The sequence below is a fragment of the Polyodon spathula genome, chromosome 3 (assembly GCF_017654505.1).
Source record: "Polyodon spathula isolate WHYD16114869_AA chromosome 3, ASM1765450v1, whole genome shotgun sequence".
NCBI lineage: Eukaryota > Metazoa > Chordata > Actinopteri > Acipenseriformes > Polyodontidae > Polyodon > Polyodon spathula.
The window spans coordinates 75,847,559-75,874,851 of record NC_054536.1 but is presented as its reverse complement, the minus strand read 5'-3'; the positions used below and the strand labels follow the sequence as shown (position 1 = coordinate 75,874,851).

General features: G+C 34.6%; 1 protein-coding gene across 1 annotated transcript in view; it reads right to left on the bottom strand.

The window, feature by feature from the left end:
• LOC121309401 (golgin subfamily B member 1-like) overlaps positions 1–27,293 on the bottom strand; it is a 184,552-nt gene that overhangs the window by 82,935 nt on the left and 74,324 nt on the right. Inside the window, exons 14-27 of the mRNA XM_041242308.1 lie at positions 23,652–23,810; positions 23,459–23,542; positions 22,313–22,459; positions 20,017–20,184; positions 19,506–19,685; positions 11,279–11,362; positions 10,681–10,848; positions 10,341–10,424; positions 9,964–10,131; positions 8,277–8,519; positions 5,789–6,019; positions 1,724–1,954; positions 896–1,018; positions 447–722 (exon numbers count right to left, since the gene is read on the bottom strand). Coding sequence (XP_041098242.1) covers positions 447–722; positions 896–1,018; positions 1,724–1,954; positions 5,789–6,019; positions 8,277–8,519; positions 9,964–10,131; positions 10,341–10,424; positions 10,681–10,848; positions 11,279–11,362; positions 19,506–19,685; positions 20,017–20,184; positions 22,313–22,459; positions 23,459–23,542; positions 23,652–23,810 — 2,346 coding nt within the window. The remainder of the gene's footprint in view (positions 1–446; positions 723–895; positions 1,019–1,723; positions 1,955–5,788; positions 6,020–8,276; positions 8,520–9,963; positions 10,132–10,340; positions 10,425–10,680; positions 10,849–11,278; positions 11,363–19,505; positions 19,686–20,016; positions 20,185–22,312; positions 22,460–23,458; positions 23,543–23,651; positions 23,811–27,293) is intronic.

The following is a 27,293-nucleotide window of genomic DNA, read 5'->3' as shown; positions in this document are numbered from 1 at the left end:
CAATGGTAACAAAACATCAAGTGACAACAGTATATCTTTTAGTTGCTTACTTAGCGATTGCTTTAACTATTTTATTTAAACATCAATATTTTATGTTTAGAGTGACCAACTTGTGAAATGCATGTACTAAGAGCACATCTCCAAGAGGGATGTCAAATGCTTGTGTTTTCGAAACATGAAACTTTATCAATTATATTTCAATACAACACAATCACCGCTGAAAGCATGATCAATATTAAACATAAAAAAAAAAAAATCATGTTTATTTTAGCCTATACTCCTCATTAATAAATTAGGACCTTGAAGGGTAATTTATTCTGCAGATTATTAATGAGAAAAAGTAAACACATTTGATCTTAATGAACAGTGCTGCAGGATGTGGCCTACTTGCTTACCTATGTCGACAGCATAATCTGACCCCCCAAAAATAATGGAAAAATACATACTTGATCCTTTTGGGAACATGCATTTTTAGCTTCTGTAAGGTCTGATTCAAGTTGCTTAATTTCTTGTTCAAGCCGCACAATTGCCAACTTGTGGTCCTGATGAGAAGCAGCTACATCCAGATGCAGAGACTGCAGTGTACATTCAAGTTTTTCAATCTCACGAGCATACTTTTTCTGAAGTTCAGCCGCTCTAACTGATTCAGCCTTCAGTTGCGGCATGGTTCTCTCACATTCCTCTGTCTTTTCGTGGCATTGTTTTCTCACCGATTCAAGTTCCTTTTCACAGAAAAAGCAACATAAGATCACAATGTAGAAATAATGCCAGCAAGGATAAGAAAAGTCTGTTCTTCCCAATTTCAGATATGACATACAGTAGCTTTAAGTTTACCTCATACAGACTCGCCTCAGGATATGTATTGCAATAATAATTTCACAAAGAAAATGTTTACCCTTTGCAGGTGTTCAATATGAGAACGCTGGGCTTCAAACTCCTCATTGGAATGACCATGACTGGATTGGTACGATGTTAAATCAGACTGAAGCCGAAGGATTGTATTCTCTTGATCTGACATCTGTATAAGAAATTACAAATGTTTTAGAAACATCTGGACTGTCATTTGTTTACATCTCAGAAGTCTTGTTAAAACTGTGGGGAAATAAGACTACACTGATACAAATTTAACAAAGTTTTAAATAACAATGTTATAAGCTCCCTTTTAAACAGTCTAATACAGTGCCCTACTTTCCATCAAATTGTTAAAATAAATAAATAAATAAATGCTCACCAAAACCATGAGATTCTAACTCATTACTGAAATGTAATAAAGTACAAAATACAGTAATGCTTCAAATGGCTAACTCTTTTATAACACACAAATTAAATTTTATTTGATTGAAATTACATTCCACCAGTCTGACCTTGTAGGCTGCAGTCAAGTTCATACAAATTAAATTCCTCTGCAATAAAAACATGATTCATTTGTTGCAAGACACAGTAAATACCCTCCAGAGAAGGCAAAGACAAGCTGACATCGCCACTTCTTCATACATGTTGTGCAGGCTAAAGAGTTGCTTACATGATCTGTAAAATGTCTAAATAAAATGCTAAGTGGCTTACAGTGATGTTATTTAAATATCTATATTCTTACTAATCACAGACACAGTAAAATGTGTTCTTACTATTATAAAACGACATATAGGTACTGTTTAAATATATACAGTAAATATTTGACATCAAATGTTCATCAGAACTATAATGCATACAAATGAAAACGGACCTCTTTGTGTAAATGCTCCACTTCTTCCTTTAATTCCTGTATTAGTCTTTCGCAGTCACAGACACGATCATTGCTGTTCTTTACATTTTCCTGAGCTGTCTGTAACTCTTCTGTAAGTTGGTCAATTGCCTCTTCCGAATTCTCCATCTGATTACACTTTTCATCATACCGATGTTGCAGGCTCAGTATTTCAGCTTTCAAGTTGTGGACTGTTTCATTGACTCCATGGATCTTTTTAATGACAACAACATAAATTTAGCATGTAAAACTAAGCCACCTGATGTGCAGTTTATTTTCAATTACTGCAATATAAAGCGCACCCTATGTTAAATGCACACCCCTAAGATAACACATATGACTAAGTATGTATAACTTGCACCCCCATTATAGAGAACTCCCCGTGCATACTACCCCCTATCCCTGACAGTATGCAATGTACCGTGTATACTGAATAGCTACTTTATAATTCACATCCTTATAATACAGATTCTTTTCAAATGTGTGCATTATATTCTTAAACTTTGTGTACATTTTGTTTTTTAAACTCCTTATGAAAACTAATGAAACTGTCAGAACATTTTTATTTATGAACCTGTAGATGATATATTTATATATATATATATATAATATATATATATATATATATATATATATATATATATATAATATATATATATATATATATAAAATTTTAACAGTTTAAAGAACAGTGATTGTGTAAAAATGAGATATCCATTGGATAACAATGCCATAATAAAAAACAATGTATTTGCTTCTGAACATAATCAATTTATAAGGGAGTTTATCTTTAAAATACAATCAAATCAGTTCAGGCATTTCATTGTATAAAAGGGCCATATTGTATTTGATGCCACTGCTTACAAGTACATGGCTTAATGCCAGAACACAGCTCTGCACTTGGAACTGAGGGAGGAAAGAAAATGTAATTTTCTTGGTAAGACTGCAGTTATTTACCATTTTTATACACGGTACCATCATTTCTTAAACTTTAATTTTACGTCTGAATTGATGACATTAAACTTACCTAATAAATTCATCAGATTTGTCTTGAAGTTTGTAACTGACTAAATCCAGCGTATAATGCACATGAAAAAATACGTAGTTTCAAAATTGACCATATCCATGGGCCTATTTATATTCAGACCAATGCAGAACCGGATTTTGTTCATGTGACTATAAAAGCGTGTGCTATAGATTAACAAGCTTTGAGAGCTTTGGCAAATGCTACAATAAACTGATTGTGAGAAAGGACATAAAAACATAATGTAACCAGGTTTGCTTTCGTTGTTTTTTATGCACAGAGCACAGCTCTCTTAAATAATACGTAAGCAGGTTTTCAAATTTTATACAAACTTTCATAATGTGATAAACAATGCTTTAAACAAATATACTGTAAAGCCAGAAAAAGTTGACTTTATTTACAAGTATACATGCAAATTTTTTTGAAAAAGAGGCATATACTGTAGTATTATAGAAGATGTATGCTTGGAGTAAACTTGAGACACTACAAGCTGATAACTAAATGATGGATTGTAAACAAAAACCTAGTATGTCATAAAATATTAAGTAGATATAATTTACATTGTTCTATAGTTAATAAAACAATAGTAATAAAATAAATACAGGGAAGTCATAGTCCTCTCGATGTACAATGTTTTGTCAGTGTCAGTGGCTTTGTATTCTTTATTTTCTACCTCTTTAGAACTAGTTTTACTTTAAACAGAACAGCTTCATTAATCTTTGCGATAGTAGCAGTAGAGCAGAATTTATTTGATGGAGTATTACACTTGCAAAAGATACTCTTAACAAATACCTATATCCTTCATCCCCATCTATCAAGATAGCTTTGTTTCTACAGACAGTTTATTCATCTTTGAAATGAAAATGTGTTTTTCAGTGTTCATATTTCTCTGTCATAGCAGAACATTTTTGAAGCCAGTACTTTTGTGACATATGTACACTAGGAGCATTAAAAAGACAGCAGTTTAAATTTTGGACAACAACAGCAACAATTATTACAATAACAGCATAATAGCCACAACAGTAACACATACCATCACTCTAATTAAATCAAAGCACTGTACAGGCCTATTCATTTAGTATTTGTTCTTACATTTAAGAACAGAATGAAGGCTATGGTCGTTCAAATGATAAATGAAAGCGCTACAGTACATTTAGTCAGAAGACGGTGCAGATCTCACTTGAGAAGTCAAGTAGAGATGCCAGTGTAAGTTTGAGCACACAACTCAGCTGAGGTTGCAAGTATTGCTCGCTACTCAATCAGGTCTCTTATATCGTTATTATAGCTTTAATAAAATATTGATTTATGAAATGGCAGAGGGCACGGATAATAAACAATCGTGTATAATTGGGGTGCATAAAACTGATTGTCCCCTGCAGAAATTGGTCAGAGAGGAAACATGCTTTGAAAGACAAAGAATTATATTTTTTGGCAGATTAATTTGGATTATAAATTAAACACTATTTGAAAGATGTCATTCTAGGTCCTTTACACTGGTGTAGTTGAGCAGAAATGGGCCGGAACACTGTTCCTCTACTTTTTTCTATAGGCAGAACCTTGACTTAAGAATGAACTTAAGAATCACTACCGATTTGTTGCGAAAATGCTTATATGGCGTCCAACTGCTCTAATTTCATTACCTGGGCACTGATTAAGCGTTAATCTCTTCTCCGTGGGTAAATCAAATTAGCATTTTTGTGCATTGCCACTGAATAGTGTCTGATTCCCTACATGCCACTTTTGATGGTACACTCCGAATCAGAGTCTCCGTTATCCGCGCATATTTGTAATGTTTGCAGAGTCAAGAGTCACACAAATCTCCCACACAATTGTCTGTCAGTTGTCCTTGTGATGCAATGAAGAGAATATTAGGAACTACAACAAACTACAGTACTACTTTAAGAAGGCTAACATTTTTTGTTTTGTAAAAATGCTGACGAAAAAGACAGAAATATAAGTGCACATAAACATGGGATTAAAGCTGCTTTGTACACTGGTCAGTGCACAGACCTGTGGATTGGAATGAACGACTGCTCTTACAACTGGGTTATTATGGCACTTTACGCCTCAGGGGTAAATTGCTGGGGAAAAAAAAAGTGTATGTTTAGATATGATTTGTTGGGGGAGGAATGAGGTGCCGGTGGGCTGGAATGTATGTCCATGTTTTTCCTGTTTCTCTGACTTAGCTGGGCAGGCTAATAAAGGGCAGCACTGCCAGATTTATTTTTTGCAAAGCCACACCAAATTGTGCAAGTAACCAGCCAAAAAGTAGCCAAACTGTGTTTTTTAAAACAGCCAAAAAAAAAAAAACAGCTTACATTTAAGATTTAATATATATTACAAAAGCGTTAAGTGCTACACATTTATTTAAAATGTTATAAACTATGTATCTATTTATCTGTTTTGCCTGTTTTTTTCTCACAATTTACAGTACCAGAATCGCAGTTTTTTTGTGTGTGTTTTTTTTTTTTTATCTGATGGGATCAAATACGGTAGGTCCAGGATTTTTTTTTTTTTTTTTTTTTATTATTATTTAGAATGTTGTTCCAGGACTGTCGGACAGTCTTTAAAAATAAATTTAAATGCAGTCCTTAAATTATTGAGAAATACAAAATAACTGAGCATTTGTATAATTCCTAATTTTATTGAAAGCAGAGCTCCAGAAAAAGACGGGGAAGGATGTGATATACTATACAGGGCATTGTGGTGATTGAAGTTCTGCGCTCATAATGACCCCATAAATTGAAAGGAATAGGAAAAAATATGCATGATAAAAATAGCCAAAAAATGACCAAACCACTAAAGACAATACTTTACCTGCTAGATGATTTCAAAACAAGCCAGATTTAGCAGCACTGATCAAGGGGGAGTACCCTATTAAATGTTACTTCAGGTTCAATGTACAAATAAAAAGTGAATTTGCATAAGTTTTGTTTAAGAAAATCAATATTTTAATTGGAGTTCTGGTACTTTCAGATTTAGGGCTACACTACTGGTCCTCTACGAGCCATTAGGTAGCTTACCTGGTTATTATAATTTTGTATTTCTTCCTCCAGACTCTGTACATGTGCCTCTAGTTCCTGTACTTTCTCCATACAAGATTGATATTTGTGTTTGAAGAGATCTGCAGTTGATTCACAGGCCTTTGTCAAGTTGTTGCTTGCATCCACTTTTTTTTGGAGGTCTTCAGCATATTGTCTCAAATGTGCAATTTCTAAGTTTTGTTTTTTAAGCGATGCTTCATATTGCTCAACCTACAGAAACATAATTCAAATAATTGCACATCAATATTTTGTATGAAAAGAAAATACAAATATATTTTATATTAGTTCTTTCAGCACTGAGTACCTTGGCAACAAGACAATCCTATACTATACCTAGTTACATCGTTTCAGTTTCAATGATATAGGGAATGCACAATATTCTGCCCAGTTAAAGTACTTCTAGCTAATAAAGTATTTCCAGTAACTCTTCATCATTTCAAAAGAGGCACAAATGTGTGTTTGACTTTTAATGGTACTTTTTTTCACAGCATTTATAAATAATATCATTGTTGGACATTTTGCTTCTGGGTGTTTGAGTCCTTGTAGGAAAAACACTTCTGAACAATTCTGAACATTTTTTTAGACTCTTCCTTTTTTAGACTCTTCCTCTTAGAAGCTAGATGATTCACTGTTTTTTCCAACTCTATGACTGACATGTTAACTGGAAGTACAGCACTGAATTATCTGCAAGGAGTGTTTGATAAATATTCTTCTCCAACATTAAAAAAATCTAAATCAAAACAGGAATATCTGAGACCAATAAAATGATAGCCATATATTTTTGGTAAAATTTACTGGAATATTTTGTTAGCACCATGTACTTTAACTTGTATGCTGTATAGAGTGGAGTATATGCAGTGTTAAAAGAGTTAAAAACAACCCATTAACATTCAGACACAGGTGTATACTTTCGTGATCTAAACAGAACCACCTTAATGTTAAACAATAGATTTTTTTGCAAACCTCATTTCCCTGTATTTGTATTGTATGCAGTAATGTTAATAAACATATCACTCATTACAGGAGGAATACCACAGCTGGATTAATATAGAGTGGCTGTATTTAGATCCACCACTGTTTAGATCATTAAAATTGACCCTCATGTCATTTGTGGAATGGGGGGAAAAACACATGGACACATCACACCGTTGCAACTTTACAGCACCAATAGGGAAGTTACGTGTTTAAACAATTTATCAAACCGCAATTTGGAAATTAGAATAAAATCAAGTCAATCAATCGATTTAAAGAAATCAATAATTAAATAAACCTTACAACAAACACCATTTAAAGTGATGACGATATATCAAACAATTAGGACTAAACATTGGGTTTATAAGTAACACTGTGCAGGAACAAATATAAATAAACAAAACTGATTGCCACCGACTTGTTCTAAATTAAATACTATTCCTTGAAGGGATATCTCTGTTAAATTGATTTTGAGAGAAGTAAATGTAATCTGCCAAATAAACAAACCTATGGAAGCGGCAAAACTAAAAGGTAATGTTTTATACTGGCATGGACTGAAATCAAAGTAATCTTTCTACATTACAGTACAACATAACTGGGTTTAGCTGGCTAGTGAGGTGGTCACCACTATTTTAGACTCATCTGTAATTGAATTCTTCATAAGTGTCTATAGATTGGAAATAAAATACATTATGGTTAGATATCAATTCAGAGCGCATATGCTGGAAGAAAGAATACAAAGTTGACCATGATATTAGGAAACAATAGCCACAAAAGACAGAAGCTATAAAGATCCAAACAGAAAATATATCCCTCTTCATGTCTAATTTATGATACAGAGCTTCAAGCTGGGATTTATGCAGTCTAGGGAAGAAATTAGGGCTCAAGATTTTCTGGGTTAAATGGAAATCCAACACAGCTTTGGGTAGAAAGGTGAGATTAGTATGCTGTACCACTTTATCCTTAAGAATCCTGTCATAAGAAGGATCAATTACCAGTGCTCAGGGTTCATTCACTCCCCTTGCTGAGGTTATGGAAACTAAAAAAAGACAACTTCTCAGGAAAGTATCCTTAGATGGCTTACCCATGGCTTTAATGTCCACTGCATGCCATTATCATACACAACACAAAATGGACAGGGGGCATCACTGGAAACAATTGATGGGTTTCTTGCCAATGAAACAGACTATGTTTATGGAAACTTCAGCTTAAAACAAGTAAGACAAACCAAAAAACCATAAAAACCTAATCAGTTCAGTTACACATTCAGTTACACTACTTTGTAGAACTGAAGAAATGGATCTGAAATTACTAAACTGTTCGATATTTGATTTTGCATGTTTTTAACAACCAAATCAGCAACTACTACAGTACAACATTATATACAACAGCTTTGAACATTGCCACACAAACAAATTACATTGAAATCATTTTCACATCAAACTCATTTTGTAGAAGCAGTAATCTCAATGCATGTTTAAGGTATGTACTGTACCTTTTCAATAGCTTCCTCAAGTAACTGCTCTGTTTTATCCAGCTGTTCTTTTAGCTTTGCTGCTGAAGTTTTGGACTCATGCACCTTATTGTTAGCTTCCTGTTGCTCTTCATTTGCTAAATCCAGTTGTTTTTGTAGAAGGGATGTTTTTTGGTTCCAGCGTTCCAAATCAGTAGTGTGAGACTGTTTTGTGACATCAAGGTCAGAGTTCAGCTGTTCAATAGTCTTAATATGATTCTGAATCTGAAAGTAAATGACATAAATGTATTCTTTACACAATCATTAGATAAACATGCTTTTCAATGTATTGTACATTGTGACCAGCACAAGTAACACATCATATTGCTCTATTCTGTACCCATATTGAACTGATATTGAATATGTACTGAATTAAAACAACAACAAAGCTTTTTAGTATTTCAACTGTGCTAACAACCTGACACCCCCTCAAATGCCACAAACACAAAATCATAAACCCTAACTACAGTACATCTGTCCCTTGTGGAGCCAATCAATATTGGAAAACTGTTTAAAGCTATCCCACACCACAAGCAAAGCAGCTGCCAGCTATCCTTGATTTTAACTCACACCTGTTCAATGGAGTATAGGCTCATGTAAGAAACACAGGCCAAGGCGTTGTTAAAAATCCTGTGTTTTACAAAAAGGTTGTAGGTGGGCTATATTCTGTTTCTTGGCAAGGACATCAGTATATGTTGGAATTCCTTGGCAATTTGTACAACTGTTCTAAAGTTTACACCTCTCAGATTAAGGGAACATTTACATATAGATCCTAGAAAGACGTATTTATTCTTGGAGGCCAATGGGTCTGCCATCAATGTGTTTGAGGGTCTAATAGATTTATATGAATTGCAGCTGATCTTACCACTTCCACCATGTAAGTAATTGATAATATAATTTATAAATACATTATATGTTGACAAATACAGTGTGTGTTTTTTTTAAATTATATACTGCTGTGATGAGGCAAGTAGTCCCCTGTCATGCAATATGGTGGCACGGTCAGTATGATTTATATGTGGCAGGGTGATGTTTCTCCTGGCATGTGCCAAGAGGAAGTCGCTACCGATCTGCCCACTTCTCCTTCTTTTAAAACAATTCTCCTTAACAATGTAAATAGTATTGGTAGTGTTTAATTATTGTTTAATCTAATGTGTGTTTTAAAATCCCAGTCTCCTCTTGAGTATCAAAGTGAAGTTGTGTGCACAAAGACATTACAAAGAATCCCTGTACATACATCAATTGAAAGGAAAATATTGTTTTTACTGTTATTACAAACTTTATATTGATATAACTCTTCGAGACACAATTAATGTTTTGGCAGGATTACAGGTTTTTACTCAGACTTATAACTGCCTCCACATTTCTAAACACAACCCAGGACAGAAGACTTGTTCATGACTTTACCAAGATGGTTGCCACATGAGACACAACTCGGTTCACGAATCACAAAACCTCCCCCAGACCTTTTCGACATGGCTGCCTACAAAATTGTCAGGCGAACCATATGAACTATTAGAAGTAACAACGCATTTTTGTAATCAGGATTTATATACAACATTCTACGTGTACACTTTTGCTGGTCGGCAGAGAGTGGAGTTTAAGTTAATTTAGTAATTCTGAAATAAAAGACATTTAGGATAACCATCAATTAATTGGTTGGTCTTACCTGCTGTGCATATATATTATTTTCATGCTGGAGTTGCTGGTTCTCCTTTTCTGCTTGGTTCATACGATCCTCCCATTCACTACATTTATCCCACAGCTCACGTACTTCACTCTGCAGGCATTTCAGCTTCTGATTAAGTCTGGTGACCTCAGTCTCATGAAGGCCCAGCTGATGTATAAAATTAAGTTTACGCATTTCAAACAAAACACACAGGCACATCGTACCAAAGTTCAAAATCATCTGTATTCATAACAAAGCTACATTTTTAAACTTATTCCAGTTCTTCTAAACATATACTCTCATACATATTTCATAATTCAGTAAACAAATATCCAGCATGCTTTACCTTAAGGACCTGAATCAGAGAGGACACTTACCTCTTCCTGTGAGCCTAAGTATTTCTCCTCCATAGTTTTTAGATTGGTCTTTAGCTGCAAAATGGTTTGCTCTCTGTTGTTCACCTGAATATAACAATTAAATTAATTGCATTTAATTGTTTTTGTTAGTTTCAGAACCATGGGAAATTGGTAGTTAAATTGTTTATCAAATTACTTATGAGTCTGCATTGTTGAAAAAAGTGTGGTAGGCTAATTTATATACAAGGAAACAATGACTTCAAACTGTGACAACTGAGTTTAATTTAGCACATAATGTATGGTAATCAACCATTTAAACCACAAAACTAAACATTTCCTGTGTGTCCTGGCCTGCCTGTACCTCTTGTTGTGCCGTTCTGTGTTTCTCCATGACAACCGCCAACTCCAGCTCAAGTTTTTTCTTTTCACTGTTCAGCTTGTTAATGTCCTGGGATTGCGCCTTTATTTGGTCTGTCAGCTGCACAGTCTCGTCCTTCAGCTTCTGCGTAAGATTTTCCCTATGGAGCAACTGAAAGCAGAACACTAGGATGCAAGACTCAATTCAAATCACTTAACTTGCTCTTTCAAATTTAACAAAGGTGGAGGAAACAGCTAGTTTGTACTTATTTTTAGGCAGTTGAATGAATATAAAAAATAATGTACCTTTAATGTACCTTTTACATTTTTGCTAGTGACTGGTGACAATATGTGACAATTGTTTTGTTGTTTTCGGTTAAGAACCATGTTTTCAGAGGCTAAGGACTGAGTGTACTTATAGATACTGTACATACATACATGTTCATAACTAATTCTGGACAGATTATTTCAAAAGGTTTTATATCCATTATTGAATTCAGAGAACTTTTATCTTAAGCCCCTATATTTTTGGCCTTCAGTATAAATACACGACAACGTACGAAGCAAACTGATGCATAATTTGCTTTAATATATCTACATACCTCATTATAGCATGCAGTGTATTGGTTTTGAGCTTCTAATAATTCCTTCTGCAGTATTCCAAGTTTGTTTTCTTTCTTATGTATCTAAAATACAAAGGAAAAAAAAATTGTATACACAAACAATGTATTAACACAATCTGGTCATTGCTTGATAAAGTACCAGATGGGTCATTCCAGCTCTAATGACCAATGGATCTGGAAAGGTATTTCCTGCATTAGTGGTTGAAGATACATCCACCACATGTGATGGACAAAGGGTTCTAGGAAGGCATTTTTGCATTCTAAAAAAGAACTGTGAATCTCATGCCCCACATGGTGAGAATATGTCCGAAGGTGGTAAAAATGCCTCTCTTGATTATCTTTGACCTACACCTATGACCAAAAGTTTTGCATCACTCTACAGAATTAATTCATTTTGCTTCATAAAGTCAAATAAAACCTTCTGAATAATGTTACGTAAACATATTGAATTGCACACTGCTTTGTAGAAAAAAATTACACGTGACATTTTGAAATCTAACATGAAATACTGTACTACTGCTTCAGGTATCCTTTTGCTATATCATTTTGTAGTTTCTTTGATTACATGATGTTAAACAAAAGATCAAAATTTATGTTCATAAATTTTTGGTCGGTTAATTTATGGCCATTAGTTGATTAATCGGTAGATAGATAGATATTTAAAAAGATCTTTATTATCATAAATAAATAATTATACATTAAAACAAACAATTCAATAAAAATACAATATATATACATATTTGCACAAACACTATTATACATTGACTGTTAATTTTTTAATTTTTTTATTAATTAAAAACTCATACCTTCATAATTAAGCTTTCTTCTTCCACTACACACACCACTTTACCAACAGCCCAGACTGTTTCGAACAATTCCAATTGATGTACTAATTTATAATACAGAAAATCAATTCGCACTCTGCAAGCCACCAACACTTTAAACACATATATTACATCAGCAGTCAGTACATTGCTCAGTTTGTTTTTTCTGTTTACTCACAGGCACCTCTCTACTCTCACTCTGTTCACTAGTTTCTCCCCTTTCATTATTGTGGTCCTCACTGTTTTTGCAGTTTTTTGCAACGTGCCCCTCACGCATTTAATTAATTCTGTTGAGGCAAAGATTACATAATCGGCGCTATCAACACGAAACCTAAAAGCTACGTTTAATTCATTGTTACTAGTATTTAGAAGTATATTGACCCGTCTCCTGAAAGAAACCACAACATCGCCATTGCAAATCTCCTGATCTTTTATTAAGGAGGGGTTTATATAAATTCCACCAGGCTTTCTTATCCTCCTCTCCTGCTCCCAGCCGTTCCCTCCAATGGGTATCTGGAAGTACTTCAAGATGTTTCTGCTGTTTAACTTTTACACAAATTTCATAGACTTTTTTACCCTTCTAATAAATTAAACTGAAGTTTACACAAATCTTTCACTTTTAAAATCTTGCCATTCTCTTCACCAAAATGACTTATCGGAGTTCGCTGAGGCATTCGACATTCATTAAAAACACTACCCAGTGTCTCGCCACTCCAGAGACAGAGTTTCACGCAGCTGTGCCAGATACAGACCTGCCACATGCATAGACCGCATGGCTAGAGCACCGGCTACACATTCAGGGCTTTTTCAGACACACTGCTCTGTGTCTATCAGATCACAAATCTTTACTATTTTCGCCCTTATGAGAGAATCGTTAGACGATTCTGAACTCTTAAAAGAAGTATTAAGGTGTGGATTAAACACCAAAGACTGCTCCAGAACCCAAAAAGGATCCAGTGGGTCAACATATTTAGCCTTTAGTAACGTCCAAGCCCTCAGCACACTCCTATAAAAGAGGGGAAGACAAGCAAACTGCATTTTGTCAAAATCTAAAAACAACAAATTCAAATCAAAACCAAGCCCTCCAACCTGATGAAGAAAAGAAAATGCCAGTTCCCTCCATGGCAGCTTTAGTGAAGAGAAAAACAAATTCCTCAGAGCCTGAATCCTAAAGGCAGCCAGCCTATACTCAATATTCATAAGACCTTGTCCACCCTCTTCTAGTGGTAGATACAAGACACACTACTTTAACCAATAAAATCCATTCCAAAAAAACTCTAAGAGCAGAGACTGAATCTGTTTAATCAAGAATTGCAGAGGTTCCACACAGATCAATTTATGCCAAAGACTGGAGGCAACCAAATTATTTAAAATCAAAACTGAAAGAAAGGCATTTGTGGAAGATGCCACCGCCACCTCTGCAAGCGACCTTTTACTTTTTCTAGATATTTAAACACATTCTGAGTCCATTCAAATCCATCTGGTAAAACCAGAGATCTACACCCTTGTCCCTCCCCAATGAGCACAGCACTGCTTTTACTCCAGTTAACACGCGCTGATGAGACTTTTTCAAATACTTTTTGCTTCTCAGCTAAGCCCTTTACATCTTTTTGATTAAAAATGAACACACTATATCATCCGCATAGGCTGAGAGCTTTATTGACTGGGCATTACAACCTGGAATTGACAAACCTGTTAAAACATTTCTTAGTTTACATAGTAGTGGTTCAATTGCTAAAGCATATAACATTCCAGACAAAGGGCAACCCTGCCTGATTCCTCTCTGTACAGCAAAAGGTGCACTCAAGCCCCATTTATTTTACTAATAAAATCAGAACCAAGACCAAATGCGTTGAGGACTTCCCATAAATAACGGTGGACTACTCGATCAAAGGCCTTTTCCTGATCTAAAGAAACAAGACCAGTACTAAAGCCGAACAATTTATTGGCCGCTAAAATATCCCTAACTAAAAAAATATTATCAAAAATTGATCTATTTGGGATGCAGTAAGTTTGATCAGGGTGCACAACATTATCAATCACTGTGCTCCGTCTATTCAGAGTACAACAACGACACAGATCTACAATTTTTAACATTTTTGAGATCACCTTTCTTAGAGAGGAGCGTAATGACAGCTCTTCTGCAGCTCAGAGGTAACTCCCCTTTCTCAAAACTCTCCTCAAACAATGTGAAAAGGTCATGTTGAAACAGGTCCCAGAAACTTTTAAAAAACTCTATTGGTAACCCATCGATTCTGGGAGCTTTACCTTGTTTTAACCCCTGTAGGGCCTCAGTAGGCTCTTCCATTGACAGAGCTTTTCCCAGCTCCTTTTTTGCCTCTTCAGGCAAACATGTCAAGTCCTGCAGGAAACTCTGCAACTCTTCAGGCTCAGAGAACAGACCAGAGCAGAACTCCACAGCATACCTTCGGATCTCCTCCGGCTCCCTCAGCTCAATACCATCTGGTCTTGTCAACAGTAAATGGACTTTCTCTGGACACTTTTTCTCCAACTCTCTTTTCCTTCATTAGGAGCATAGGCATTGATAAAACAGAAAGACTGACCTTCTATTACAGTTTTTACCTTAGTCAAACAACCTTTGACGACTTCTGTAATAGTTATTGATTCAGGTTTAAAATTCTCTTTAAATGAAACTGCCACCCCAGCACTGACATTACAGCCATGGCTAAAAGCTATTTCCCCTTTCCATTCTCTTTCCCGAGGCACTCTTAAGATCATCTCTACACCCCTAGTAAAAGATTTTTCATTGGGATAAATAGAGAAAACAAAAACCAAACAACAAACAATATAAGAAAGTAATATAAAGAGTATGTTCTCATTTTATTTACTTTTGGTTATGACTGCTATGAGTTTTAACAATAAAGTTCTTTAGACGCCAGCGTTCCTGCTTCGTCAAATTAGACCCTGACGCCTTTTTTGCTAAAAAAGCTGCAGAATTTAGAAACATTTTTGTATCAGGGCAAAAATCCTCTACATCAATTTTACTTCTTCCTTTTGTGACTTATAAAAACTCTCTTATATTTTTGTTTACTATACCCACTTTTTATGATAGCGGACTCTGAAGTCTGAAATGAGTCAGTGAGATCTGCCTCGTCTTCGCGCTGATTCTGAGCTGCTCTCCCTCACAGTACTGGCAATAGCTACGCTCCAGCATTTCGCCCCATCAGCTCATTCACTCTTACAGGCTTTCTTTGCTACTCCTACAGCTGCAGCATCGCCTTTCTTTTGCACTCATTTTTTTTTCTTTTTTGGGTTTTTTTTAAAACCATCATTTTCATTTACAGACTCACTCATCTCTACTTCTCCCACTACACTAGTATCAGAAACCTGCACCGACCCAGCCTCTTTCCTCAAATACTCGTCTTTATTAGAGGTACACTGAGGAGGACTCTCGCCCTGTTTTACCAGCCTCGGTCTCCTTTATTTTACTTGTGCCAGCAACAACGTCTTTTCTAATTTCTACTTCAAGCTGCACAGCTATAGTACTCTTTTGGTTCTCCCCTGCAGCAGCACCATCACTCGACCCCACTGCTTTTCTCTCTTTAACTTCAGCCCTCTCATTCTCCCTGTCAGCATTCTGATGTTCCCCTCCACCAACAACACTACTCGGCTCTTTACCTGTGGTTTCGGGCACCAAAGAAGTAAAATTATTTTGGTTCACTCCTGCACCAACAGCCTCACTCAGCTCCACCACCCCTCTGTCATTAATCTCAATGTTCTTCTTTTCTGTTTCATCGCCAGCACTAGGAGGCACTGTAGCTTCCCGTGTCACGGACACATCTCTCTCTGCTCTTTGACCATCTCCCTCCTGCGCTTTAGTTTTAGGGCAGTTTTTAACTAATGCCCATCAACACCACAATTAAAACATTTTATGGTATCCGATGTCACAAAAACAACATAATTACTGCCTTCTATTTTGAACTTGAGGACAATATTAATTTCTTCGTTTGCTTTATTTAAAACCATAAACAACTGCCTCCTAAAGGAGACTACGTGTTTTAGCAATGGAGATTTGCATCCCAGCGGAATTCTTTTTGGGGCTGACACAATCTGCCCATGTCGTGACAACTCACTCATAATTAACTCGTTCTTCAGATAAGGTGGAACATTTGATACAATGATTTTCTTTGCTGGTACCTCTAACAGCGAAACGGCAACAAACAAATCATTTACAACAATCTCGCTCTCAACAATTTTATGTACTAGATCAGTTTGACTCAAAAAAGCCACAACTGAACCATGCATTCTTGAAGCAGATCCAACCACGTCCAACCACTTTACCAATCGCTAAAACACACTTTTCTAAAGAAACAAAGCCTTCCGTAATTACTCTGACTCCATGTTTCCGAGTCAATCTTTCAAAGGAGAACCCCCCCCCCTGAGCCAGCCTAAAAAACAATTTCAAACTTATTAGTTTGCTTTACTCCAACACAAAATTACACAGACAGACAAACAAACACATGAAAGAGAAACACCTACCGACACACTGTACCTCACTCACTCCATTCTCCCACCATGCACCACACTAGACAGAACAGGTAGATAGATCGATCGATAGGTACACACACACACACATACACAAACACAAACGTAAGTCATTGACATACAGTAAGCGGTAGAGCAATCCCACTTGGTCCACATGGGCTGTAACATAACAAGTGTTTGTTTTTGCTTGTTTTTTTATTATTGTTGTTATGTGTTTAATAGTCCACTTTATATGCTGAAAGCTTATCTACGGTTTCAATAACATCTTCAATCTTCTGTTTTCAGAATGGAAGTCAGTTTCTTTAAATGAGATATTAGTTTCAATCAGCACATTGGGTGAATGAACTGTTCAGAAGATCCTGCCATAGCTGCAGCCTTTGCAACATGAAACGCTCTTATTTCCCCATTTTCTAAACACAGAAAAATGTATCCTTCCAATTCAGAATATTGAATGTCTTATGGAAAGTGAAAGGTCATTTGTAACTGTCCACAGGATTGATGGAGTTAAGATAGCTCCTTGACCTTCACCCTGCACTCATGAAGAACAGTCTCAGATGACAGAGCATCAGGCAAGTTTACAGAGAGTGTCCATACTTATTCCAGATTGCATTTCTGATTTGTTCGTTTGTATGCCACATAAATGTATGTCAAGATTTAATTACCTCGTCTTCCTTCATTAAACAGTAAACTGTCATATAATACTGCTTGCCAATGTCTACAAAATGCACTAATTCAAGCATTTCTGTCTGCTTTTTGCCATCCCTTTAAAATTATATTCTGGATTAATTGCTTTTGTGGGCAATTCAAAAATGTCATGGTCAAGCTTAACAGGTTTTCATGTTTCTCAGCAGTCTGGTCTTGATGCTTGGTCTTTAGCTCTAACATGACTTTAAATAATAGATAAACATATTTTAGTAAGAGGACTGTTAATTTAAAACAACACTTAGGATGGCAAAAGCTATCTACTAAATCTCAAAATTAAATATAAATGTTAAAAAACTAAGTTTTCTTTTTTAAAGTATCTGCTGACTCTTTGATTTGACCCGCTATATTTAGTAGTACATGGTTTTCCTACATTTTAAGCTTACTGAAAGCCCAATCTAAAGCCTGGACCAGACTCAAAAACTCCTTTGAAAAAAATAAACTGTATATTTAGAAGTACATATGCAAGGAAAATTAAAAAAAAAAAGACAGCATATTTGCATATTTAAAACAGGAACTGCGGTTTAATAATTTAAAATGATTTCAAACACACGACACAAAGTTCTGCCAGCACATTAAAGAAGACACATTTCCAAAGGGAAAGACATGATTTGGGCTTTTTCTCTGTGATGAGAGATTGTATGGTATCCATGACAAAGAACTTTGATATTTAGATTATTTTGCCAGTGGCCAAGAAAACAGTTAATACATTTCACAGAATGCATTAAAAGCTCTTGAGAGAACTGTATCATATCTGCACTGCATAATTTCTTTGTGTTTGTACATTCCATGCATGCATAATATATCATCCTGCACTCTTCCCAATCACAGTTATCTGGCTCACTCTAGCATAATTTCGAAGCAATGACATACGTCATACTAATTTCCACATCTAATCAACAATAAAGGTTAAAAAAAAAAAAAAAAAAAAGGGTATATCATTCAAGAAGAAGAAAAATAAGAGTATACATAAAGCAAATGCCTTCCTTTTAATTTCATGGGTTCACACTTCTCACATGAATAGACCAGAAGATTTAATGCACAAGGGTACAATGCTAGCTAACATTTTCTAAATATTTACAAAACATATGTAGAATTTATAAATTAATTCTGGGTATTTGGCTTAGATCTGACAAGCACAAGGTCTTACAAAGTCATAACAAGTGATGGAACTAGAAGAATTAAAAAGACCTGTATTTGAGACATTGCCGACAAAAAAATAAATAAGGTATACATTTTTTAAAACAATTTCTGAAAAATAATAATGTCTTCAATAATACCCTTGGTATAGAAAAATCTATTAAGGGAAAAAAAAAAAAAAAGAATATACATTATAATTGGGTTCTGAAATGTTGAAGCAATAAATAAATCGCAATGACTTTACATTAACTTAAACAGAGAAACATGGAAGACGTTATTCCAAATGAAAACTTTTGGTTATTTGCTCAGCTGCTCTAATGTTTGGAAAGTTAGGAACAAAAGCTATTATTGTTCAATGTATTTTTTAGTTTTTTTACAGGAAATAGACAGTGGCAAACTTACAGTAGTTCAACATATGAGATCAGAGAGACAGTTTTTACAGTAAACCAAAACCAGATGTTGGAACGACATAGGACCCTTACAGAAGTGAATAGCTTTGTTGTTTGCTTAGCAATTCTGAAGACAGAAGTGAGCTAGATTAATTGAACAGCAACATGTAGCCTTTGTGTTAATCACCTCACTTGTTTAATGAAAAATACATTTGTTATCATATATATATATATATATATATATATATATATATATATATATATATATATATATAGGGGGATAAAAACAGTGTCTGCACAGGATAATGGTTAAAGGAAAAAAAATAACATTGCTTTTCATGGCATGTTTTATAAATAAATAAACTTCTATAATTAAGAATTGTTTTATTTTATTTTATAAATCCCTAACTTGGTTAGATGTGTTAAACTTAACAGAACGCATCAAATACCCCATTGAAGTCTCTGCTGCAACCCCAGAATACTAATTTTATTAATATAATCTTACCTTAAAAAAAAAACAAAAAAAAAAAACTTGGATACCAGTGTATCCTGGGAATTCTTTAGATCAAGTTTTCTTATCACAGAATGAGTGTTCACAAAAAAATGTTTTAAAGAAAAAAAAAAAGATTGTAAGATTTTCTTTACCTTATTACCAGCCGCTTTCCTTGTATCTTTCAGAGTTTCACTTGCCCTACTTAGAGCCTCCTGCTGTTTCAGAATTTGATCTTCCAGCTGCTGAGATTTTTCTGTCTTTTCCTGTAATCTGGACTTCAGCAGGCCAACTTCTAAACCCAGGGTATTAACTTGCTCTTCACTGTTCTTTAACTGAAAACAAAAGTTTAATGGTTTTCTCTCCATCCTTCTGTAACCTGTTTACATAAATCATTCTAAATAAAACTTTTTTTCATACTTGGATCTCTCTTAAAAAAAAAAAAAAAAGGAAACCCAAACTGTAATTTATAACAAACAAGATAAGCAACCCCTTTAATCCTTCAAACAACAGTTAGTTAGAACTAGATTTATTAACTTAACAGTTTTATCTCCTGAAACTTAGTGCAGATTGAACTTTGGTGTAAAACCTTGATAAAATCACCCATAGTAACTTACTATTTTGAGTGAATTGAGAACTATTGATGTATATTGCTGTGACAGATACCTTATATTGCATTTCCTCAAGCATTTGCTTCATGTTATCACACTGTTGATATAGTTCATTGTTAAGATGCTCTTTAAGTGCCACTGTCCTCTTCAAAGAATCTTGTGTTGCCTTCAAGGAGTTCATATCTAGTTGTAAATGTCTTATTGTTTCTCCACGTTCATTCACCTTCAAAAAATAATGTAAAACAACAATTTACCCAAAAACTAATAGTAAGACTAAATTGACTAATAACAATTTTATTATCCCACGCTCAGGGAGAACCACTTATACAATTGTCATGAAACTTGGTATTAAAACTGTTTAGCATATGCTATTGAGAGTATCATATACTTGGGATATGTGTCTGTCTGTCCATTTACCTATTGTCACACTTACATCTTTGCATATGTCTGGAGAATTGCTTGGTAGAAACTGCAAAGATTTGTTCTAGATTTGTTTCAAAGATTTGTTCAAGATTTCTTCTTGTCATATACATTACAACATTTTGTTTTCATAATTGTAGTGACTATGTTTGTATTACATTTATTTAACAGTATAATTTCTACATAAAAAAAAAAAAAATTATATATATATATATATATATATATATATATATATATATATATATATATATATATATATATATATATATATATAATATATATATATATATATATCTATCTATATATATATATATATATATATATATATATATATATATATTATATATATATATATATATATATATATATATATATATATATATATAATAATATATATCATTTTCATTCAAGTGTCAAGTGTTTCTTGCCATTGAATATATATATAGAGCTTCTAATTTTCAGTGTTTTACCCTGACTTTTCTAGCCTCCTTTAAAAATCAAATTGATAACTGTTAAGCCATTTGTATATCTCAATCACAACTGCGAAAGGCCGTAACATTAAAACTGATTTAAATTTACATTTTTTCTGAGAAACAACTTAATGGTATTTTAAATCATTAAGTCTTACTTTTTCATTTAAAAGCAGAAGCAACTCATCTTTATCAATGTAAATACAGTAATGTATAATGATTGTAACAGTGTGTCCTGCATAAAATAATTAATTTTTCATTATATCCTTATTAAAGATGTGATGCTTATTAACATGTCGCGATCTTGTTTGTACATTCTGCTTGTAAATGAAAAATTAAGCTTGAACAATTTAAAAGCCCACTTACTGTTCAAACCTTGTTTGTATTTGTAATTAATTTAGAACAATTTGTAGATTTTATTTTTCACTTTGACTTTTTTTGTGTTGATCAGTGGCAAAAACTCCTAATTAAATCCATTTTGATTCCATGTTGTAACACAATACAATGTGGAAAAGTCCAAGGTGGGTGAATACTTTTGACAGCCACTGTAGATCAATGTGCAATGATAGAATGAAAAAACTAGGAATGGCAAAACTAGGAATATGTCTGAACCTTCTGTCAAACAGCACACACACTATCTACAAGTAGTCAGATAGTATAACTCAAGGTCAATGGAAAAATAGAAGCATCCCCTTCTTTCTTAGATAGATTTAAAAGGTAGCAAGTACTTAGAATTTCAAGACAGTAGTACCGTTGACTATCAAAGGCAATTTAAAACAAAAATGCTTTAAACCAGAGATATCAGATAATTCCCTAGATATCAGATTCAACAAAGAGATGGAAATAGGCATAAAAGACATCTGAAGATAAGATTCAGTCATGACCCCCACCCCCCACCCCCATTGACCAGTGGTATACTGATGGCATAGGCACTATATTAAAAATTACAGGATGGATATATTTAAGCAAATGTTTTGACAAAACAATGAAGAAAATGACAGTTCAGTACATGGTTAATGACTTAACTGAAGACAGATATTCAGAAGCGAAAGGAGTGGAAGTGACAGCGTGGGAGAAGTACAGGCATGGAAAATTACGGAGCAGTTAGATGCAGTAAAGAAAAATTACATCTAATTGCTTTAATCAGAAAACACAGTAAATTCAGAAAACATTGCAGCTTAAGTTTAACAGCTGCGTGTCTTTTTCTGATGACAAGCTGAAGCTCAGAGCAGCCGATTCAAATTTGGCACCGTTCTGATATATGGGGGAGGGGCAATATACTGTAGACCCTATAGGGTTGATGATTAGTAGCACTGAAGGCATGTCCTGCACATGTTGTTATGGCAAAAACTCTGTTATTTGCAAAACAGGGTATGCTCATATTTTACTATATTAAAAAGCTGAAAAATATGTCTAATCAATACAGTACAGACATTGATGGATGAACAGGAAGATGCATACCTCCAATACTGCTTCCTTATCAGACAGCTGAGTTTGTTCAAGCTGCTTCTCTAAGTAGCATATTAACTGATCCTTTTTTTCAACATCATCCACTGCAACCCGGTACTTCTTTTGCAATTCTACAAGCATTTGGTCCTGCTGATGGATCTGCAACAAGTTTAAGTAACATATAAGATCAATAAAGACCAAACCAATGTACTCTAAAAGAGCTAGAATCTCCATTATTGATCACAGTTTGTAAGACAAGCAGTGTAAATGATAGTTTATCAAATCAACATGTTATGAAAGCAACTGTAAAAAGTTTGCTGAGCAGAGGTATTTTCCTTATTACCGGTATTTTTCACGGTCTTGTTTTCTTTGTTTAACATTGTCAGGAATGGAAATGAGACCCCCTTTGCATAGCAGTTTGATCCATTCCTGGCTCTAATATGAGTTTAATAAGATACACCTGAGCTTGTTACTTATACACTGTGGCTAATCAAGCTTGTAATAAAAAAAACATGGAATGGGTGAAACTGCTATGCAATAGGAGACTTTTTACTACTGAGTTTACTACTATATACTTAGTGCTTTCAGGTTTTATTTTTGATCCCGTGATCCCTTTAAACTTATTTTGAGCCAATTCTGTTTCCTAATTAAACTCTGTTAATTACAGTATAATGTCACTTGTTTTACCTTGATATCTTGAATTTTTATTTCAAACAGATTATGTTAATTGCTCATCGCTGATCCTAATTGCTTTTCATTCCTGCATTTGCCTAGTTTATCGCTGTGCTTTTGTTATTTTCACTCATTTTAAAGAGTTGTCCTGACAGATTTTCTTTTCAGCATAAAATACTCAGAATTGATAGCAAGGCCATCATTTAAAATATCCTTGATTTGTACTAAAGAAAAAAATTATCTTAAACCTAGTCTTTAATTAGTCATTAAAGTATTTGGTCTTATGTCAAATCAGAGGAAATGTGTTACTAGAGGTGCTTTGTTCAAGCAACACAACAGTTCTTGGTGTTGTGTGCCGGGAAATCAAAAATAAAATATATTTATATACTTTAACATAACATGTATTCACGAAAATGCGTGGATTATTGTGGATAATCTGGGCAAACTTTACTCAACGACGTTCAAAAGATAAGGTGTTGTACTTGCCTTTCCCTCAGCTAATGTCATCTTCTCATCATACTCAAACTGCTGCATCCTCAGTTTATGGATTATATCTTCAGTACAACATATCTGTAGGGTACAACATTCAAATTTATGGGGTCAAAATTTTACTAAAGTTTTGAAGTTCTAAAATAGTACACCATATTCACAGTACACAGGCCTGCAAAACAAAGCTAACCTCATTGTTGAGAACTTCCTGCTCACTTTGAGCAGTTACAGTTAGAGCTTCCAGCCTTGTCTGTAGCCGGCCATTGTCTTCTAGAGACTCTTGATATTTAAGCTGAAGTTGCTGTAACTCTTCATTTTTATCAACAATAGCTTGATCGAGCGCAGAAATCTGAAATAGAAATAAATAAATACAAAGAACAATAACTAAAGAGAAGAACCATTTAGGATCTGTTTGCAGATCACCCTGATACATTCCCACTGCCTATATAGCATGCCTTCCAACACTCTTTTTTAATCAAATGCATATTGTAGGCATTGTAATAGTACTGTTTTTACATTGGTTATATAGCTTTTTTTCTAATTCTGTTTTCAATTTTCTTTACATGTATTGTTTATTGTCCTTATTATTTTCAAAATACTGCACCATGCTTTAATACACAAACTATTATACACATAGCTGACTGTACATCCACAACAAATTATAACAAATCCCCAGAAACAGTTTAATCATAAATCAGACAAGACGCTACAAATAGCAAATGTTCTATAGATCAGCCAAATCAGTGTTATCACCAAGAAAATGTACCTAACAGTAAGTAATACCTTCTTGCAATTCATGTTATGCAAAGTCTGATCACATTTGGGCATGTATTTCTGAAGACAACAGATACCAGAACTCATGCAAAAGTAGGTCATCCTGACCTAAATTTCAACACCCTCAAGACCTGGTGACATACCAAAGTTAATTTCTTTTCGACGTATAGTTTTCGACAAATCAAAATGTCTGACGTATATGCACCTCTAGTGTATCCCTGCCACCAAGGATATAAATCCGTGTAATAAGTAGATGAAAAGAAAAAATGGCTAATAAAAATAAATGATACAAACAGTGAATACATTTAATAAGTACAGCTTTATTTTGGTAATTAAACTAACCTATTAAAGACTTCTCTCGAGTACTGCAAATGAATTTCTACTGCTTGGCACTACTTAATATTTCTTCCAGTATTAAAAAAAGGTTCACTTAAATCCTTGATTTTAGAAATCTCTCACTTTGACTTGGATTGAGAAAAGAGGAAAAACGTGTGAGCTTACTGCTTGAAGCATGAGCTACAAAGAACATATTTCTCCAGTTCACAAAAACTCCATATGATATCATTGTCCACTCACGACCCAGCACCACTATGGGGCTTTACCATGCCATTTTTTCCCTTAAAATGTTAGAGAATGTTAGGTTATTATCATAACCCTGGTTCCCTGAAATAGAAATGTAACTAAACAAAATGGTGTTTACCTTGTGAAGACCCCAAATTGGAATAAATTATACCAAAGCTACGCGCCAGCGCCTGTGACACACAGTCAGCCTGCTCCTGAGGGCATAAGAAGACTGCATGCACAGATGCCAGCATCATTTTTCCTTTAAGCAATCACTGACGCAGCAACCTTGAAGATTAATGGTTACATTTCTATTTCAAGGAACTAAGATTATGACAATAACCCAACGTTCCCTATCAAGTACGAAATGTAACCATTACTGCATGTATGAGTGTACCAAAACCGTCACAAGGGCAATATTGCACAATGACTAGAATGCTACAAGGCTAAGGCAAAGGCTATCTTGAGTGTTACCATATGCAGACATGCCTACCCCTCAGAATTGGTTTCAGGAGAATTTACTCTGACTTTCTGGAGTACAGAACATTTACCAGAAGCACACACAAGTGCGAGACAATATATGTTTTTTAACCCTACTTTATTCTAAATGATATATAATACTTAATTTGTCATCTTGTTTACATTAAATGGTCCTATTTACACTAATTTCTCAATTGAAATTCACTTCTGGAGGATCCTGGCATTGCAGCTCTTAAGCCTCTTGAGCATGCCAAACAAGTAGTCTCTGCAGTTTGGCTGGAATTTGACTTCACAACAAGTAGGGCCTGGAGAGTAGTCACCCATACTTGTTCTTTGTTCAGTTTAGGTTTTGCACACACAACACTCTCACAGTGTGCATTGCTGTGAGGAATGGTCAAGAGGTTCAGCATGACTAGAGAACTATTTTTCAGCAGTGGTTTGCCACCGTCATCTACAGCTATAGAGAGGGACTTCCATGTCTCATCCAGTCTATCCTTCATGTGAGATTCCACATCCATATAATGATGGCAGCTGTGAAGAACTTCACAATCTTTAAGCATTCTTCCACATATTCTGGCTGAAGACCATTTTAGTGAGCTCTGTCTATGAAACATTGTGTTGAATCTCCAATGATGCTCCAAAAAGTAAAAATAAATACTCTTTTCAAACATCTGCATGTAATTGAGCTCTTTTTGAAATAGTAAACAGTTTTAATTAAAAGAAAAACCAAAAACGACTGATTATTTACTTATTTATTTATATATATATCATCTTCAAAATTTGTTATTTTAATATCTATATAAGTATAAAGTTTTTAATTTAAAATATTTTCTTCCTGACACATTATATGATATTTATCATAACTTAAGAAAAGCAAAAAATACATGGAAAACAATTCTCAACAGTTTCAATAATTTCCTTCTGACAGCATGGATCATTGGGGCCTCAAACTGCAACTCCAACTTTACTTCATTAAACACTGGATGTATATTGTGAAGAAACAGGAGGTACAGCTTAGTGGCAGGTGAGATCAGAAAGCTGTGCGTTCCTTCAAATCTTTCATAGTTGCACGAACTGGCAGACTTTTGAGTTGATGCCGAACTGTCAGGTTTGATAGTTGATGTCGAACTGGCAGGTTTGATAGTTGATGCCGAACTGGCAGGTTTGGTAGCTGATGCAGAACTGGCAGGTTTGATTGATAGTTGATGGATAACTGTCAGGTTTGACAGTTGATGCTGAACTGGCAAGTTTGATAGATGATGCTGAACTGGCAGGTTTGGTAGCTGATGCAGAACTGGCAGACTTGCTGGTCGATGAAGGAACTGCAGGGCGCTCCTTGACAAAAGCAAGAAGTGGATCCCAGTTCCAACAGGCGCCCAACACAACGTTCCAGACTAAGCCATCTGGTGCTGACATGCTTCAATATTTTTTGTTGACGTACTTTATAAAGTAACTGCATGTCTTTGAAATCATTCTGGCGAAGACTACTTTTCTCCAAGTAGTAATAGGCATCAATCAAAATCTCATCTGCTCGTACTGGTAGAGATAAGGATCCTAAAAAAGAAAAATGATAAATACAGTATAATACTTTAACTCAATGCCATTCATCATCTGATATCATCATCAACAGCATTCTAAAATCTATAGGTCAAGGAAAATGAAACTACCGCTGATTAAAAAATACCATACAAATGATTTTTTGTGGTCTCTATGGGTAACTGTTGCAGTTTAATTATTTATATATATATATATATATATATATATTATATATATATATAATATATATATATATATATATATATATATATATATTATAGCTTAATACCTTTTTCCTGCAGCTACATGGAGAAGATGACAGATAGATTATGGCCTAATAAATAACCATTTTTTTCTCCACTAATGGCGCACCATTGAGAAGTCCAGACAGGAAAATGTCAGGGTTCTGTTCCTTCATGCAACCATATACGCTTTCATTATGCCCAACCATAACGTTGGCAGTGTCACAGCCAATAGCTAA